Here is a 20,230-nt window from a genome sequence, read left to right as displayed (position 1 = left end):
AAAGCAGGCTGATGAAATAAGACTGGCCAAGAGGATCAGGTGTTCGCTGAAACCCAGAACTTGCCTAACTAGTATTTAAGATCCCAAACATGCAAAACTCTGATTGTGTACAATTAAATGCAAAGAAAATACTATGGAGACATCTGCTTGCTTAAATTACCACAAGAAAGGATTTGATATTTTTTAATCATAGACAAATTTAGGAGGATGACTAAGAGAAATCCAATACTTTTCTGTCTTTAGGCCTTATTCCACACATGAATCCTGCAGGAATCTTCAGCTCCTGCTGACAAAACATTAACTTTCCTGTTCTTTGCTTGCTCTAGATCCTAGCAGAGAATATTTCAAATGCATAGATACAGAAATGGCACGTGGAAACTCATAAAATATATTTATAAATCACCTACATAAAGACACAAGGCACAACGGTAGCTTCCACCCAGTTTAAGCAGCCAACAGAACAAATTCTTTTTATTTTAATCAACCCCCTACAACAAATCACTAAAACCCCATCAGAAAAATCAGTGTTACTTTATTCTTTTGTATTAGGTGCTAAGCTTGAGCAGGATATTGAAAAGAAGCAGAGGCATTGTACTGTTTGTTACCGACCCGCACGTATTTAACTGTTGCAGATGAAAAGGGGTTTTGTTCTTACCAATAAATTTCTGAGGCATTGAGCTTTTTCTCTTTGCCACGTTGCTCGCTAGCCTGTCCAGCACAAGGGCTCTTTCAGTCCCCATCTCTGCCTTGATGTGCCTTGCCTCCACGCTGGCTAGGTTGGAAAATGTGAAAAGGAAGGAAAAAAAGAGAAAAAAACACAACACGTAGGTGAAAAGGGAAAAAAAAAGACAAAAAAAAGGAAGAACTGACTGGTTTAATCTCCAGTTGGCCACATAACTGGAGGAAACAGTTTGGAGATATAATGCAAAGCTGGTTTTGCTTTTTCTGTCGCTCCTGCTCTCTGAGTACCCGTTGTGGTCAGTGGCAGCACAGCCCCGAGCTCACTCATGGGGGAGCACAAACCAGAACTGTCGCCAGTGAGAGGAAGTAAATGAACTGGCTGGAAGGTTGGTTAAGTTGCAGATGGAGAGAGAAGCTCTGCTGGCCTTTCTTTTTTATTCTGAGTAAGGCTGGGTGACACCTGCACACTCACAGTGCTTCGAGCTGCAGGAGGAGACACTCAGTCCTCTTGCTGCACTTTTCAGATATCAGTCATAGATGTCTTAACAAATCACTAAGAAACTTGTATGATATGTATCAGTGTTCCAGTAAAATAAAAGCAGTAAAACTTCTCAAAATTGAAAATTTCTAACTCTTTTTCTTCCCAGGTGTTACCGTCACAATTTTTTTTCCTAAATGCTACAGCTAAAACTAACTATGCATGTTACCTCTGTGTTTTAAAGCTTTTTACAACCTCCCAGATTTCTAATTTTTGGAAAAGTACCTGTGTCCTGTGATGACTCCTTTGGGACTGGGCCACTTAAGGCTCTTCCCGTTTTCCAGAGCTCTCCTCAGCTGTGCCAAGTACTGCCCAGCACTGCACAGAAGCTGTGCTTGCTCTCAGCTCCTGGAGGCTGCAGAGGCCTTGAGCTGGAGAGCTTGCCACCTCATATCACTACTACCACACTAATACTGATCGTAACTGCTGTGGCTTCCCCCCAAACCCTGCTCACACCTCAACAACACCCATCTGGAGTGGCACTTTTATATCAAAAATTATAATAAAGAGTAAACTCATTGCTAAGAGTACTGGTGACAGGGATCACTATGCTGAGAAGTGGACACACCTTAATGGACTGCCCAAGTCTGTAGGAGTTGGAATCTCCAAGCTGAGGACAAAAGGGCTGATTTACTTTCCCAAGGTAGTATAAAAGGTTGGATCTCACTGTGAGAGAGTCCTGGTTGCTGTGTTACTGTACATACACCAACATATCTAAATATAGAATCATGGAAACATGGAATGATTTGAGTTGGAAGGGACCTTGAAGATCATGCATTCCCACCCCCTGCCGTGGGCAGGGACACCTTCCACTAGCCCAGGGTGCTCCAAGCCCTGTCCAAACTGGCCTTGGACACTTACGGGGATGGAGCAGCCTCAGCTTCTGTGCCAGGGCCTCCCCACCCTCAGAGGGAAGAATTTCTTCTTACATCCCACCCCAACCCTACCCTCTGGCAGTCTGAAACCACTGTCCCTTGTTCTGTCACTCTCTGCCTGTACAAAAAATCCTTCTGCCTCCTTTTTGTAAATCCCTTAAGGCACTGGAAGGCCAAAATGAGGTCTCCCTGAATATATGAAGCACAGCCTAAGTAAGAGACAAGCAGTGCCAGAGGAAAGTGATAGGAACACTTTGGTATCACTTCAGTCCTGCTAAATACAGATTTATTGAGTATCAGACCTAAATTTCTGTTTGCCCAGTAGAGCAAGTGCTGGAAGTGCAGCTTCATCCTTCCCAGCTCTGTGCAGCCTTTCCCTGAGCGTTTCAGTCTGTCCTCTGTACCTGTTTGTCAGTGCTGCTCCTGATAACATGAGTTTCAGTCAGCACAAACCATGACTCACCAAACCTCAGCCAGAACTATTTGTTCATGTTTGTTCAGCAGTTTGAAAACGTGAAGTGTTTCAGAGGTACTTGGTGCCACAAACACCAGCTATGAATATGAGTCAGTGAGGATGGGATAACAGGGCCTGGCTCCACTCGGTCACAGTCCTGGGACCTTGGGATGTACGTGACAACCAGCCCTGTGCTGGGCATGAAGTGCCTTGAAGGTAATACCACACTGCTCTTTTAGTTTCAGTTTTATTTCAAATTACTCCAGTATGTTTGGAGGCTCCCATAAATATATTCATCCCTGCTCCCAGCATGAAATACCCAGACACGATGTAAGAGCTGCATGAAGTGAGACAAAACACCAGGTTAAGGTGACACTCTGAGGGGAAGGGAGGGAGGCAGAGTGTAATCACCTACTTGGGCTTGGGCCAGAAGCTCTAGTTTGGTCTTGAAAATTATAGGATTTTTAATTTCAGGACTTCTGTTTAATTCTCATGCTCCAAAGCCTGGCATATTCATCCTGAGTTCTTTATATTTTATTATATTATATAACGTTATATAAATTATATAACGTTAGATGACTGTAGTCCAAAGTTCGAACTACTCCCAACCCCAAAACCTCATAATCTTGACTGGATCATTGCACAAGTCATTAACAACAGTAATCTAAATTTTCAAAACCCCAACAACCCTGAACAAAATAATACAAACAGTGCTGTGTAGTCAAAAATGTACTTTTTTCTTTGTAAAAAAAAAAAAGAAAGAAAACACAATTCACCCATATCATAAAAACAGCTCCCTGGTCCCTACCAGTTCTTTGTTTTTCTGATTTTGTTGTTCTAGTTCCTCTTTTTCTCAGTCTTTACCTCCAGGAGTTGCACCCTGAGGACCCATGGGTTGCTCTAGCAAAGCTTTAATTCCACATTTTCAGAGTCTTTTTCCCTATCCTAACAGGACTCAGCACGGAGCTGCTGTCGGCCCTCCCAGCCCCAGGAGCACACTGGAAGTTGCACTTAGCATATCAGGGATGACTTGTCAACATTATTTATGTGCCACCAAGGGAACTTTAATTGTTAAATTAATGTCAGGAGGGCAGACGAGGGCTTCCTGCAGGGATAACAGAGTCTTTCCTCAGAGGAGATCTGCAGAGACAGTAACTATTGACCTACATAACATGTTCTGGGACTTCTGTAGAATCAATCTCCCAGCTTCATGGTTCTCTGCCCTTTTATTTTAATGCTGAGGGTCTTTGCTTTCACATTAAGATTTCTGACTCCTTGCTACCGCCTGTTTTTTCTTAAAGAAAAAAATATTTATGGGCCACAAAAGGTCTTTGATGACATTTTCACAACCTGGCCTGAGGGGAAAAGTGTCTGCTCCCAATAAGATGAAGGTGGTTATACAGGTTCTCACCCACAACACTGCTCTCTGTACCCAGAAACTAACTGAAAATTATCTCATCCAACTTTTTCTTCTGGATCACTTATTAAACAATCCAAGATTAATATTTAGCATTTAGGAAACCTTTTTTTAATCACTCCAAATTCTCCAAAGGCTTCTCAAACACAGAAAAGTAATCATGCCCTGTGTTCCTCTTCAATGATCCTCCCTCTGGACAATTCCACTGCATATTGTGATTTAAATAACTAAGTAATGCACTATAATGTCACATGGACACTATAACATGTATCTAAAAACAAAATTCAGGCTGGACTAACTGAAATGGTCAAGTGCTTTGCTCAAAATTACACTGAGAAAAAAAAAAAGTATAAAAAATCCAGACTTCCAAAGCACTGAGTGTACAGCAGCCTGGGATCTCAGGATATCCAGCAAGCTCAGGGCTCTGATGGCTCAACTGCAGGATGAGAAGGCAAAAAAAACCTCTGAAGATGCTGAAAGAAACTCTGCAGCCCAAATAAATCACCTTGTCCCTTTTGGTCAGATCTAATCAGTGACTCTGGAATTACATGGGAAGTTGAGCTCCTAAGCATGGAATTTTATATGGTATTAAAGCTGGGTGCCCCTCTCCTGCTCAGCCAGCAGCAGGGCTGAGGGTGGTCTCCACTGACCCCCCGAGAGGTGTCCATGCTGCTCTCAGCACTGCTGCCCATCTCAGAGTACATCTCAGATGTAATCCTGCCTGTACAAAGCACTTCCAGAGGACCATTTTCCTGCCAGTGTGAATTATTCATTATGAAGACTCTTTATGTTGTCTTGTGAGTGCTGGGTGAGGAGCTACCACTCCGAACAGTGCTGTTCCCTGGCCATCATGGGTTCACTGAGTGGTTTGGGTTGGAAGGGACCTTAAGGATCATCTTGTACCACCCCCCTGCCAGGGGCAGGGACACCTCCCACTAGGCCAGGTTGTTCCAAGCCCTGTAGAACCCAGCCTTGAACACTTCCAGGGATGGGAGATCCATCTCTAGGCCACCATGTCACTCTGTATCTGGAGAGAGAGCGGATGATCTCCCAGCCCCAAGCACACACCAACACTCACCCTGCACTGAGCTGTTCCCATAGTGTGGTTTCTGCCACACCAACCAATGTGAGTAGAATTTTTAGAACATGCAGATATCGTTACCAAACCCCCCAAGTACAAAGCTGAGCTGAAATTAGAGGCATTGCTTCCTGTAGCATCTCTGTGTGGTCACTCAAGAAGGGAGAGTGGAACAGAATTGGGTGATTGTGCAATGAGAACAATGTGAGAGAGACGGTTATCAGGAACAATGCTCCAACTGTATTGTTACATGAAACTTTTCTTTTAGAAATATTTCCACATTTGGAACATGCAAGCCTGGCAGTAAAAAGCAACTAGAATGGTTACTATGGTCCTTATGCTTTTAAATATGTTAATCAATTAGGGATGATAGCATGTAGAGCACTTTTGTGTCTAAAGATGACTCCATGTGAGAATCATAGAATTGTGGAATGGTTTGAGTTGGAAGGGACCTTAAAGGTCATCCAGTTTCACCTTCCTGCCATGGGCAGGGACACCTTCCACCAGACCAGGCTGAGAAGCTTGCGAGGAATTCAGAAAAACACCAAAATTCAAAATGATGTGGAGAAGTAGGGAAAGGGTCGGTAACGGAAGGAGGATGTTTACTAAGCACAAATGCAAAGTGCTATACTTAGGGGAAAAAAATAAATGGAATGTAGTAAATGACCTTCTGAGAGTCTTTCCAGCTTTCCCACTCCCTGATTCTGTCATCCAACTTGCTGTTGATACCAGGGAACTGGATGGAAATGCCCTAGAAGTTCCCATTTTTCATAAAGTTTCCTACTTCCCTAACAACACTGCAATACTTGTAAGGGTGTGAAGGTCTCCAAGGCCAGGGAGCAGCCACCTCTTGGCACGCTGGGAATTTGCATTCCCTGTGACCAGTTAAGGCTCCCTGCACTGCTGCAGCAAGGACTGCACCTCAGGCTCGGGATAAGGGGTGAAATGTTGCTATTCTGAAATGCTTCTAAACCATGAGAATGATTTCAAAGCAGAAACCTGCAGCAGATCTCATGTTTTCCATTTTCACGGGTGGACATGTTGAGTGTTTGCCATCATGGGAGTGTGTACTGTAACACAAACCACAGTTACAACATGTAGGGGTTCTCACGAAACCCAAAACTTGCTGATGTGCTGATAACCAGTTACTTCTACTAATACTCCAAGAAATACGTTGTGTGCTGACAAGAAGAGAGACCCCCAAAAACTATAAAACTATTAAAAACCTCTATGAAACACTTTGTTAAATCATTGTTCTTTGGGAGTTTTCCTGCGTGTGTCACAAAGCCTGAAACACCAACCTACTCACTCTGCACAACATAGGGATACCTGTACCCAAGGTTATCATCACATATCAATGGCTCTTCCCACTGATTTTCAGGCCTGGCTTGTGATGATTCTTGCAGAATCTTGGCCTTACTGTTGTTGATAGAGTTATTAGGAGGAAATTCCTCTCTGTGAGGGTGCTGAGGCCCTGGCACAGGTTGCTCAGAGAAGCTGTTGCTGCCCCATCCCTGGAAGTGTCCAAGGCCATGTTGGATGGGACTTGAAGCAACCTGGGATACTGGAATGTGTCCCTGCCCATGGCAGGGGGTGGCATTGGATGATCTTCAAGGTCCTTTCCATCCCAAACCCTCTTTGATTTCATGTTTCCATTATTTGGTGGTTTTTCAAGGCTGCATAGCAAAAGATGGGAGCCTGAATTCTGAAACTGTAGCCTCAGCTCTGCTTAGATCAGTCACAGAATCCTTTGGGAAGTCACAGCCACTCCCTGACTCTGAATGGGAAGAGCAATTCTTTCCTGACTTACTGGTGTATTGTGAGACTCAAATCACATAGTTCATTTTAGGATTTGAGCGGTTCAGGTAAATCAAGGACAAAGATTATGGTGGTTACTTTTCACCAAAGTATTTTGGAACTGCGGCACTGACTGCAAAATGGTAAATAAGAAAAAAAACATGTTTTGATACATTTTATCTTTTCCAAAGGCAGCTCTATACTCAAAGCCGCCTTTTACCTCTCACTCCCTCCTAAGCTGATCTGTCAGTGAGTTTTGGGATACCACTCCCTTTTCATGTCCTGGATCCAGGCCACTGGAACTGCTGCAAATTCTAACAGTTCTTATTCTAAAGTAATAGAATAAGAACACACCAAGACAGGAACAACGGTTGTCAACAACTCATCCCGTAAAATGAGCCACATAACAGCATTAATGTAGGAATAATTTAACTCACTGATCATCACCTCCAGAAATGCTGGGTACAAGGTATTTTTACACAAAGTAACTGAGAAAGGAAAAAGTGATTAAAATAAAAGCACTCTCTAACTACCTGCCTGAGGACTGTGATAAACCAGCCCCTTTAGAACATTATAGCCCCTCAGGTTACTGAAAAGGTGTGTAGGAAAAGCTGTTCTCAGGCTGTGGGTTAACAGCTCACCAGATGCCCTTTTACAAGCCCTGTAATGTACCCAAACCCCAAAACCACTGTAATGTGATAAACTCACCGGCCTCACACATGCCAGCGTTCTGCAGGTAGGTCCGGCACCGCTCCTTGTGCTCCTCTAATGAGCTCCTCTGCTTGTAGCTCCTTCCACAAAACTCACATTTGTACGGCTTCTCCACTAGAACAAGAAACAATAAAATAATTAAAATAACCACAAGAAACCACTAAAACGCTGTCTTGCTTGAAGCATGATGGTTTTAGCATTGTGCTTGTGGGGGACAGCACCACACTGCTGGCCTTGATTAAATTAGAATCTCATTTATCCTTGGCAGATAAGCTCATCTTTGACTTTGATTCTTTGTGAGGTTGAGCCTTTTTCTGTACAGTGCAGTGCAGAGATAACATCTATCATTTAGAGTCAAGGTTTTCTTTCTGAACCCATGTAGAACACAGGATAGACAAATTCAAGGGCAAGCACAACCTGGCTCTTGCAGAACTGGGGCAACTAAGATCGAATTATACCTGGCTTGTTATCCAAGTCACCTCAGCTCTGTGCCTCCATTTCCCCGTCTGTAAAATGGACAGAACACCCTACCAGGCTTGAGAAGAAACATCTGTTGAGCATTTTAAGAGATTCAGATGAAAGGCACTACACCACGGTGAGGTGGCAATAGAGTCATCTGCCTGGGATTATGCTCGTGGAGCTTTCCTCACAGCTTAGAATGGGATGGGAAGAAGTCCCAGCAAAGCACATCTGTCTCACACTCTCCTCAAGTTCAGAGCTTGCTGGCATAGCCAGCTCCACTCATATGAGCTGACAAGCTGGTGATAGGTCAAAGGTTAGACTTGATAATCTTGGAGGTCTTTTCCAACCAAAATGATGCTGTGATTCTGTAAAAATACCACGGAGTTATTTGTGCAAGCAGGTTTGTGGGCTGTGACATGGGTTCCCCTGGTCCCTCTCTCCGCACCAAGAACAGAGCCAGTCCCGAGTTGGCTCCAGGAGCACCAGTGAGTGGTCACTGCTCTGTGTTGACCCTTTCACAGGCTGAGCAAACCTTGCTGACTGTCTTTTCCACACCGAGTGTCCCAGTGACACACATCCAAAACACATGGAGTGCCTGTGAAGTCACTTACCAGAATGTGTCCTTAAGTGACCCGTAAGCGCATCCCTCCTTTGGCAGGCATAACTGCACAGGTGACACTTAAAAGGTTTTTCCCCTGTGTGTAGTTTAATGTGGCGGAGGAGGTTTCCCTTCTGAGTAAAGGAAGCTCCGCACTGATTACACTGGAATGGCCGTTCACCTTAAAATGACATACAGAAAAGGACATTTAATGGTTACGTGGGTATCATGCTGTCCTCTGCCTTTTTGGAAGAGGAAAGAATGAGATATTGGATTGATTTCTTTCTATAGAAACACACAGAGTGTGACTTCAGTGGGAGGGAGGTGCAGCTCTGGTGTCAGAGCTGCTCGTAGCATATGTAGAAAACACTGCACAGTTCTTCCATGGAAAGAAGCACTCCGGAGGAGGCTGATTCCAACAAGCCAGCAATTTTTAGAAGAAAAAAAATCTTATCTTACTGCAGGCTGAAACTTAAGATGCTCATTGGTTTGTTGCCAAAGTATAGCACAGAGAGAAATTTATACATAGACTGAAAATGGCAGCACAAAACCAAATTAACTTTTGCTTTGTGCCAGAAATACTGCAATTACATAGTGCCTTTCATCCAAAAATCTTAAAATGCCTCGCCAACTTGCTTTTAATAATATTCAATCCCGATAAGAAGAAAGGTGGGTAAAGTGAGGCACAGAACAGCGAGTAACTTGATAAAGATCACATGTGGTGTCAAGGACAGAACAAGGAAACCCTGATTTTGGTATCCTTTTTAAAAATAACTAGTCTAGATTAAAAATTATCATCCTTTCAGTACCCCAGCTCTTACAAGAACAACAGAGGGATATTTACCAGTGTGGCTACGCTTATGAACCATCAAGACATTGAGGCTAATGCAGGCTAATCCACAGATATCACAATTCATCTTTCCACTAGCTGGCCTGACGTTGTCATATGAACCCGAGTGTCTTTCCAGTTTAATGCTCTCATATTCATTATATTCTCTGGGATATGTGTAAGGCAGTTCAGATTCTTCCATGTTTTCCATAGGCTCGGAATTTAAAGCACTCTCCTCTCTTTCACTGTATTCACCTTTCACTTTAATCACATCATCTGCAGGTAAAACAAAGCACAGGAGTGAAAAAATGCTAATCTTATGCACAGTGAAGTATTTTAGGAAAAAAACACACTAAGAATTATATAAAACAACAGTATCAATCTTCCTAAAAGTTTTACTGAAACAAGCAAGAATGAAGAAATGAAGTCGAGACACGAAACTTCACTGGTCATGGACACTTAGTGATACTCACAGTGAGGTAACCCTTAAAAACAATTAACCTGCCTGGTAATTATCTTTGATAGAGAATTTCCTTCTACAGATTATGAAAGTAGAATACAGTACAAACATCTCCTGAAATTACTAGCCAGGATTCAAAAGAAAACACTTATTCATACCACTCAAAATTATTATTTTTATAGAAATCAGCATTTCAGGTTACTCCTGTGAATTGGAAATACAGAAAGACAAAAATTAAAAAGAGTAATTTTATCTTATAACTTACACCTTCTTGTGGAACCTTTGGTGCTTGGAACAAGCCTAGGAAATATGTCTGGTCAGTGTAAAACTTCCCGTACTCCCATGGGATAGATTCTCACTAGTTAAACCTAATCAATAATCCTAATTTTCACTTGCAAATCAGTTTTTATCCATAGCTCTCAGACGTGTGAGGAGCAGTTGATATCTTGCTTTACTATGTGAGTAAAACTAGCAGAGGTAGGCTAAGGATTTCCTGATAAATAAATATATCCCAGAAATGCTAAAATGTTTGCCTGAAGTAATTTTGTGAGGATGTGGCAAAGAACCTGACACCTCCTGCAGATCAGCATCCAGGGCCTTCAAACAGGTTCCTGGACCTGTAGCCATGACCAGAGGAATCCAAAGGCATTGCCTAAAAGAATGCAGCTCCATGACAAAGGTGGATGTAACAAGCAGCTAATGATTTACTAACAGAGTAAAAATACACGCAAATTGGTCACACTGTATAAACAGCTGATGATTCCCATCTTAGGGTGCTGAATTTCCTTTCCACGATTAACTCCAACACCACCAGCACTTCCATTAAAATCCTTAATAATTGCCAGGACAGCTTTTTCTACTTAAAGTTGGCTGAGAAAGTTGGGGCTCTTCTCAGCCTGGAGAAGAGAGGGTTGTGTGGAGACCTCATGGCACCTTCCAGTGTCTGACGGGGCCACAAGGGAGCCAGAGAGGGACAATTCATCATGAGCTGGAGTGACAGGACAAGAGGGAATGGCTTTAAGGTGAAAGAGGGAAAATTTAGGTTGGGTATATGGAAGAAATTCCTCCCTAGGAGGGTGGGGAGGCCCTGGCACAGGGTGCCCAGAGAAGCTGTGGCTGCCCCTGGATCCCTGGAAGTGCCCAAGGCCAGGCTGGACAGGGCTTGGAGCAACCTGGAATAGGGGAAGGTGTCCAAGGTGTCCCTGCCCATGGCAGGGGATGGAACTGGATGAGCTTTAAGGTCCTTCTAACCCAAACCATTCCATGGTTCTCTGACAAGAGACAGATTATGGTTGAAACTCAAGTTGTGCCTCAAGCTACCGAGTGAAGACGAGCACCACGAGATGCACCACACAGCTTCCTGTTTGAAAGTCTTGTTCTCTGGCCACCTGCTCCTCCCTCCAGCCGAGGGTTAGACAGTTCAATCTGGCACTGAATCACTTGTCCTTTCTCCAAAGTACAGAACATGAACTGCTGAATATGTATTAGCTCTGGTTCTGAGTAATAAACCACATCAAATGCTGAGAACAAACAATGGGTGGCAGTGAAAATGAGGTGGCGACATAAAAGAAGCATTGAAAAAGAAAGATCTGGCAACCTAAACTTTCATGAAACCAAAATTTTCAGCTACATTTTAGGGACAAAATCACTCCTCTCTCCTAATTGATTATATTAAGCTCTGCCACTCTGTCTGACTTAGGGCTGAGGTGGAGGAAACAGGTGGGTGATGATTTCTTTATCCTACCCAAGACCCCACAGTAGTGTGGAAAACTCTGAGATCCCTCTTGCGCTCTCTTTGGATGGGGATATTGATGGAAGAATGGGGTTTTCTCCCCTACTGTGTGTTTTTATCCTCCTATCCTGGAAAAATGTTTAGATTTTGCTGCTGGGACTTGCTGCCCCAGTCTCTGATGAGCTCATGTGGGTTTGGGTGTTTGCTGAGAGGGTCAGAGGGAGCTCCAGATTCACCCCAAAATGGGCTGTTTTTCTTTGTGGATTCTTCAGTACCAACTATTCTTCACATCCCATGGATTCCTGCTTCCACAGAACCAAGGCTTCCTCTGCAGGTGCCTTCTGCTGCCAACTCCATGCCCATGGGTGCAAGGGTGATCCTGCTATCAAGACTCCTTCAAAATTAGTTTATACAACCATTTCCATCATTCCAAGGAAAAATGATTGCCAGTTGCTGAAAGCAGATCTCAACACCAATCCTTTTTCCAAACAAACAAACAAAAAAAAAAAAACAAAAAAAAAAAAAAAAAAAAGAAAACAAAAAAAAAAAAAAGCTTTTTTGGTTGGTTGGTTGTTTTTTCCCTCTCAAAAGGAGGCAGTTCCAAAATAATTTGCTACATCCTGCCCAGCATGGTAAAAGGAAGTACCCGGTGCAGCTGCACCTTGTTGGTGCTTTCAGAAACAATTTCAATTCCCACTTTCTACTTAACGTCTCACCTTTCCTCTGCATCACACACGGTTGTTTAGCAGTGGAGGCCAAGCTGTGACCTCCAACAGAGGCTTCTGTGCTGTTTGCTGCTCTTTCTCACCACAATTCTTGGCTCACAGCTCCAGAGCTGTGCCAGGGTCTGTGTGGCACAGTGTGGGCGCTGGTTTGAGCCCCCCATGGCATGTCCCAGGTGCAAACTGGGCAAACCATCTTATGGTTCCACCATGGAAAATAATCACCTCTGCACTTTCCATACTGCACGTAAGGCTTGTGTTTCCTTGTAGTAACAGAGGAGGATGCACCTGAGTTTTGATCAAGGCTTTTCCATGCCTGCTTTCACAAAAAACATCACCATCACTCTGGCTGTCCATGACATCCAAAGTTGAAATGTTTTCCTGTAGGTATTTGAAGGACTTCCAGAGAAAAATTCACCTTCTGATGAATGGGACCAGCAGAAGCCACAAGGAAAGAGGCTTTTTCAACCCAAATAGAAATTGGAAGGGTTGGGATTTTTTCACCTGTTATGGTTTAGAGTCTGCTTCGCCTCCCTGACAGTCAGGCAGGAGACAGCTTTGATGCAAAGCAATCTGAGGAAAAAATGGCTCAGTACAGGTTGAACTAAAATTAACCAAGTGATTGCAGAGTCTGGAGCCACCGGATTCCTTTTTCAGCCCAGACTTTTCTCTGTACTGGCACGCACAGGGAATACCATGTGATCAGGAGATTGGCAGCTGTGTGGAAGGTTTGTATCTGTCACTTAAAAATCATATCAACATATTTTATTAGATCAGGGAGTTTCCAGGCTGGTCTGCCTCAATCAAGAGGAAGGAAGCTGTGACTTCACGTAGAATAGGGAAATTTAACCGAGGAAAAACACAATTATCCCTAAAAACTAACAAAGTTCACACAGTGGAAAAAAGAAGTGCTATCATCTCTTCTATTAGACAAGTAAAAACTGTGTAAGAGAAAAGCATTCATGGAGTCCAAGCCAGGGAACTATTTTTCTTGAGGCCGTTCATGGAGTTAATATACACTGAGAAAAAAAAGCTGCAGCTTTTACAGAACAAAGTACCGGTGTGATGCGTTAAGGCTGATGCACATGGTTTCATTTCCTGGGGAGATGATTACAAGATGAAAGACATACTCCAGAGTAATATTTTTGTTTCACCTGAAACACTGTAAAAACAATGGGTTCTGGAAAAAATCCAAAATAAAGCTGCGGTGGCAACTTCAGACTGAGTCACCACGCAAACAGTGCTTGTGTGTGCTCTATAAAATGATAGGATCACAAAGGGTTTGGGTTGGAAGGACATTAAAGCTCATCCAGTCCCATCCCCCGCCATGGGCAGGGACACCTTCCACTATCCCAGGTTGCTCCAAGCCCTGTCCAACCTGGCCTTGGACACTTCCAGGGATGAGGCAGCCACAGCTTCTCTGGGCACCCTGTGCCAGGGCCTCCCCACCCTCACAGGGAGGGATTTCTCCCATATATCCAACATGAATTTCCCCTTTTTCAGCTTAAAGCCATTCCCTCTTGTCCTGTCACTCCTTCACTTCCTGAAGCAGAGCCCCTCTCTGCTTCCTTTTAGGTCCCTTCAGATGGGTCTTAGAGCAGATGGCTGCTCTAAGGTATCCACACAACCTTCTCTTCTCCAGGCTGAAAATGCAGAAATAAGAGTCAAGAGCATCAAATAAGAGGGCAAGTTGGAAGGTTTCTGAATCTTAGCTGTTTTCTCTAGGAGGAAGTTTCAGAAGGAAAACCCCCAAAATTCTCCATTTAATCTGAGACTCTGGCATCAAATAGAGAGAACATAAGTTTTGTCCTGTTGTTAAGCAAAGTTTACCAGGAGCGATCAGAAAAGCACAAGGAATAAAACCCAGAAGCCATTAAAGACAACGGCAGGAAAGGGTGATGTAGCTCAAGTGTTTTACAAGGAGTGGGGTCATAATCGTGAAATCCTCAGCACATGCAAAAAGTCAACTGGGTAACAAAGAAACTTAATCATCTTAATGTGGCATTTTAATGATGTTGCTGATTTGCTGTGCCAATTCAGAGATAATGAGCCCCTAATGCTACAGATGTTCAACCAGACTAAAGGAAAAAAAAAGGAAAAAGAAAAGCTTTTCTTGTATGCCATTTCCTAACTATCCAATTAAACAAATTGTGAAAGCATATAAATAGTTTACCAGGTTTTGACAGCTGTTAATGGGATTCAGATGCCGAGGAACAAGAAGGGAGTCGATACGGGGCATATTGAAGGGTTCTTGTGACTACCTGGGTTTGACAGGTATTAACTGATGATTCATCACTGTTATCTCCACAAAACCCTACAGACACACGCCAGAGCTGCTCCCCTCCAGAAGGAGAAACTCCTGTACCTAACCCAGCCTGAGGCAGAGAGTGGTGAAGCTGAAAAAGTCGTTGGAGTTTCCAAATTCAAGGCAGAATCCTGCATGTTTGTGAGAAACACCTCAGCCATGGAATCAACACACTGGGGGCAAAGATAAGTCATTAATAAAATAATCCACATTCCTCAGTGAATAAAGAGAGTAGTACATCCCATAAAAATTATAAACTGGGGGAAAATTATTAAGATAACCAATGTTATGTCTAAGTTTTTTTCCTTAACAAGAAGAAAACATTTACATGCATATATTGAAAATTTGGACACTGTAACTAATGGGGAACTATAAAATGTGAAGTGACACAACAGCAACATGAGATCTTTTTTTTTTAATGAGGCAACCCAAGCAGAGTTAAGACAACTTTTCTCCATGTTTTCCTTCTACCCCACTGCAGATATCCATCTAGGGAAGGGAAAGGATTTCAAGCCTTTTTGGCCCACCCTGGCTTTGTTTACCCTCTGACTCCAGCCTGGGCTCCCTTTTTCCCAACAGCTTTTATGAGATCATTGTTTGCCAACAAAGGAAGAGCAATCACCTCACAGCAGAATTAACTTCCAGCCAGACAGCCGAGACAACCACCCCAACCAGGACGTGATGACAAGAAATGCCCTTGCAGAGTGCAGACACTGGGCCTGTCCCATTCCTCAGGTTCCTTTTTGTGTCACTATGGGCCAAAGCAGAGACTTCTGCACAAAAAGTCCCAAATATTGTATTTATTACTTGGACATATTGGCTTTGGGTTTATTTTATCTTTATGCCTTTTAGTATTTTTTGTATTGTTGTTCAGTAGTCATTTTTGTACAAAAAACCCCTAGTACTTATTTTGTTTAGATACTTTATAAAGCAGACATGAGTAGTAATTCCTAAATGACCCAGTGCAGAATGCACCTGGTGGAAATTTCACTTCTAAATATAAGAGAGAAACTTTCAGCATTCCCCTTTGTGGAGTGCAGGCTCAATGGTAATGAGTCTCCTTGGTTTTATTGTGACTTGAAACAAAAATAGAAACAAATCAAATTGAAATGCAGCACTGAAAATTGGAAAGAAAATTAAAAAAAAATCAGCCAGGCATCATTTTCCAAGTGCTCAGATGTGTATTTTCTACTTCATTAATACCAGTGTCTCTTATCATTAAAGCATAGTGTAATTTATCTAGTTGTACAATTAATTGCGAAATAACCCCAACCAAACAACACACGTCATTTCCAAGCTCATATGAGTCAGGAAACTTGAATTATGTAACTGGTTCTTCAAGCATCTAACTAAAACCAATAATTTTTCTTATAAAGATTAATATTCCTGTGTAAATCTATACTTTCACACACAATATTTCCCCACTATCATAATTTTCTGCATAATAATACTCTAGTGTTTTTTTAGGATTTTGACTCAATAGGTTTCCAAATTATGTTGACGTTATACTAACAGGAAGAGGGATAAAGGAGAAATGTTCCTCGGAACTGAGTGTTCCCAAAGCTGGAGTTAAACAGGACAAACTGTACAGCAACACTGTGCAATGCTGGGTTTAGAGAAGGAAATGGAATTTAACTTCATTTAACTGCATTTAAATGTTCTTAACTGAAGATACAAACAGAGTTTGGGGAAGCAGAATGACATTCCCTGGGACAAATTGGGCTAGAGGTTGGAAAAATATGGCTAGTGTATGCTCAGCTATCATGGGATTTTATTTTGGTTGTTTAATTTTAAAAAGTGGCAATAATTTGCCATTTTTACTTGACATTCTACACCTCCATTGCTGGATGGGAGCACAGAGGCAATGCCATCCCACATCCCCATGCCTGCAGGGCCCAGGTTTTTCAACACCTGTCCCAGATGAAATTTGTTTTAATTTTGACACCTGTTAATGTTATCCTTTCAGATTTGAATATCTTTAAAGTCTTCCTCTTACAAAAAAACACAGAAAAAGATGAAACTGCATGAGTTCTTCCCTTCCTTTGCTGTTAAGATACCATCACCCAGAGAAAACATTCCTAAAATTACAATTCCTGAAGTCCAGCAAGGCAGATACAATCACAACCGTTAAATCAGACTTCAATGAGACAGTTAATCAGAGAACATCTGGACCCAACAGTCAGACTGAGAAAGGCCACATGTTAAATTCAGATAATCGCTGGCATTACTTATATCAAGGGACCAATCACTAATGTGACCACTCAGGCATGGTCGACTCTGGTCAACTGTGCTTCAAATGAACTTCAAACCTGAGAAATTCAGTGTAGTTTCATTTAATCTTTGTAAATTCATCTCCCAAGAGCCTTTCTCACTATGCAATATAGTCTTGTAAGAAAAATAAAATATGGAGAGAAAATAAGATAAAATAATACAGAGAACTGGGAAATCTGTGATAAATACCTGAGGAATTTCAACACATATAGACTGAAGGCAGGAGCTTGGTTCAGATGTTCTTGAACCCCCTGAACAGTGCACTGATTTGACTGAACTATAAAAAAAATCCAGTAGTAAATAATCTTGATTTGAATTTTAGATTACACCTATGTTCTCTCCTATTTGAGGTTCTTGTAATTAAATATTTGTAGTTTACTTTTAGCATAGTCTTCTAGAGAAGCATGTGCATCTGCTCTGTGTTCCCTTAGTAACGTTGATCTTACAGCTCTTTCCCAGCCTAAACGTTCCCAGGAGTCTGTGATTCAGACCTGTACAACAAATCCAATCCTCCCTGGAAAACCAGTGTTACTCAAACCGCCCGTCCGGGAGCACCTGCAGCTCCCAGAGCCGCTCCTGGAGGTGGAGCTCCTGCACCAGGAGAGGCAGGAGAAGAGTGCAGCTGGCACACACGGCAGGTGAGCGCAGCCACTCGCTGTTCCGCGGGAGTACAGGGAGCCGAACTCCGGATTAACGAAGTTCCCAACGCTCCTGCAGAGCAGAAGGAACTAAAGCCGGAACAAGAACTGGAGCGAATGCAGCGTGATAGGAGACGGCGCTGAGGACACGGCAACGCCGGCCCGAGGAATCCCGGGTGAAACAGACACCGAGCACCCGGTGCAAACTCTGCATAGTTCAGTTAAGAGTCAGTCAGCAAAGTCAGCAACGAGAGACAAGAGCCATCAATTCCAGTGCTCAGAGAACTATTTGTGGCATTTCAGCAAAGTTTTGACTCTCGTGGATCTGTTTCCTTTTCCCGATGCTTTTCCAGCAGCATAAGCAGAGTGAACCTGCCCCTTCAACTCCCATTTTGTGCCAAATGAACAGCCTGGTTTGGGGGCAAAATGTGACTCATCCCCATTAACTGATTTCCTTTCCACTAATCTGTATTTCCAAAAAATGGATTATTTCCTACAACATCATGTGATTTGAGTTCCCAGGGCCATTTTCTGCATCTTCACTTATTTCTGCTGGGGGGAGTTGGGAGGGATCACAACTCATCTGCCTTGGACTAGATTTAATTTTGATGCCAAAGGAATAAATATTTCTCTCACCTGTAATTTCAGGTAATTATTTTGTATGGATCCAAGATACACATTGTAGAAGAACTGAAGAAAAATGGAGTTTTAAAAGTTATGGAGGGAAGCCCATCATCTATTGAATAACTGTGCATCCATCCTCTTTCCAGCCCTTGTTCTGTCTGAGAGCTTCCACTGGGAGTCAGGATATCTCAAAAGTAAATTCTATTTTCTAATCACTATAATGGGTTAATTAGAATGAGAAATAGCTGCACTTTCTGATTATCTCCAGGCAATCAGAGTATCCGAGTGTCTATGTCAGTGCTGAGTGCTCAGGATAGTCCAGCTGATGTCAATCATTTACAGGCTGGGTGACACCACCGCCCCGTTGATGTCACCCAGCGTGCCTGGCAGCATTCCTGCCGCTGACGGCACAGTCTGAAGAGCTCAAACAAAGTCAAGAGGATCGTTTGTTGATAAGGAAAACGCGGCTTTCAGTCCCAGTAGAGCCCCCAGAGAAGCCCGACCCGTTCAGCACAGACTCCTTGCTGGGTTTAACACTACAGAAATCCCCTTGCAGTGAACTTCTGCTGATGTTGTGAGATAACCCCGAGTCCCATGAGCGCCGGGGCTCGAGCTGGGCTTGGGAGATGTAATATTCTGATAAAAAACGGCACTTCCTTTCCAGGCAGATAAGTGCGTGTTCTTGCAGCACCGCTGGAACCTCGCTGAGCGCCCCAGCGAGGCTCTGTCACCTCTCCTGCCTCACTCCAGCCTTTCAACCGCCCCCCTCACATACCTCAGTGCAGCAGCAATTAACATCCATAAACCACAAATGTGGCTTTTATCTCTTTTTAGCTCACAACCATGAAAGCTCGCTGACATTCATAACACCCCAAAAGTTGTCTGCCTCAACAGCTGAGAGAATTAAGACATAATTAAACATTCGTGCTTGACTGCGACTCCCAGAGGAAAGAACGTGGCTTTTTAAATTTAATTTTTAAATTAAAGATATGTCAACTTTGGCCACCAAAGGTAAGTGTTGGGGGCACATAAAGAAACAGGGGAAATCAAGCGCTTCCCCCCCGCTCTCACTGCTTGTCTCTTTTCAGACTAGACACAGGAAGCACCATGGGAACAGTGTATTTTTATGGTTGCAGGCAAGCATACACCATGTGCACCACAGCGTGCAGCTTCCAGTCCCTTGAGGCAAAAAAACGGGGTTTTGTTTCTTTTTTTTTCCTTCTTCCCCATCAAGCTTTTAATTACCATTTTACTATAGCCTGCTGCCTAATTGTTTGCCCGATACTTAGCGATGATCATCATGGAAGCTCTTTTAACAGGGGGTGGAATAGGACAAGTTAAGCTGTTTCCAGTGGCATCTCACCTGTATCAGGACACACATAAAAATCACCATAAGCTGATGTGTTTGCACAGGCTCAGAGAAGTACAAATATGGAACTGTTTGCTGAAAAAGTGGATTTTTTAACACCAAATGAGCCTCAGTGATGGTGTTTCAGCCCTATACATTAATTTAATGCTTTTATGAACGGTCTGTAAGCTTTTAAAAGGACCCCAGCACCACTTTTAGCATAAAAGTCTCCATCAAACCAAGTTAGACAACATCTAGACTTAAGCAGGCTCCAGCTTCTGCTCAAAGCCTCGGAATAAATCCGCACAACATACTCACAGTGTCACCCATGAATAATGCAAGAGTCACAAAAACATGTAGTCCAAGAAACTGGAAGATTCCTACTCACTACGGATGGCTGACAAGACATGGAAAAACCAGACATAATTGTGCTGGAGAAAAACACGTTACAGACATACTAAGGCAGTGGAAATCAGGTTATCGAAGGCCTGATCTCTCTCCATGAGTCAGTGGCCTCATGTTCCTATGATGGCCTTCAGCAGATGGAACAAACCCCGGGGGCACGGATCATGCGGGGGTTCAGGAGAGAAAAAGGAGAGGTTTCTGTGTCGCAGGCTGTCACCAGCGACGAATTGGGAAGGTGCTGGAGTGGAATTGCTCACTCACAAAAGTGATTAACATTTATGAGAA

The 20,230-nt window shown here is 43.0% G+C and overlaps 1 protein-coding gene across 7 annotated transcripts in view; it reads right to left on the bottom strand.

The window, feature by feature from the left end:
• The window catches only part of IKZF3 (IKAROS family zinc finger 3), a 37,863-nt gene that overhangs the window by 5,239 nt on the left and 12,394 nt on the right, over positions 1 to 20,230 (bottom strand). For 3 of the 7 annotated variants that reach the window (XM_042027959.1, XM_042027958.1, XM_042027957.1), the window contains 4 exons: positions 9,456 to 9,716; positions 8,625 to 8,792; positions 7,549 to 7,665; positions 656 to 772 (listed from right to left, as the gene is read on the bottom strand). In XM_042027959.1, the coding sequence (XP_041883893.1) occupies positions 656 to 772; positions 7,549 to 7,665; positions 8,625 to 8,792; positions 9,456 to 9,716 (663 nt within the window). The remainder of the gene's footprint in view (positions 1 to 655; positions 773 to 7,548; positions 7,666 to 8,624; positions 8,793 to 9,455; positions 9,717 to 20,230) is intronic. The other 4 variants (XM_042027960.1, XM_042027961.1, XM_042027962.1 and 1 more) reach the window with 4 other exon arrangements.

The sequence above is a fragment of the Corvus kubaryi genome, unplaced genomic scaffold, assembly GCF_017639235.1.
Source record: "Corvus kubaryi isolate FWS band 111438036 unplaced genomic scaffold, C.kubaryi_AGA036_p1.0 37301, whole genome shotgun sequence".
Classification (NCBI taxonomy): Eukaryota; Metazoa; Chordata; class Aves; order Passeriformes; family Corvidae; genus Corvus; species Corvus kubaryi.
This window is presented reverse-complemented; position numbering and strand designations above follow the sequence as displayed.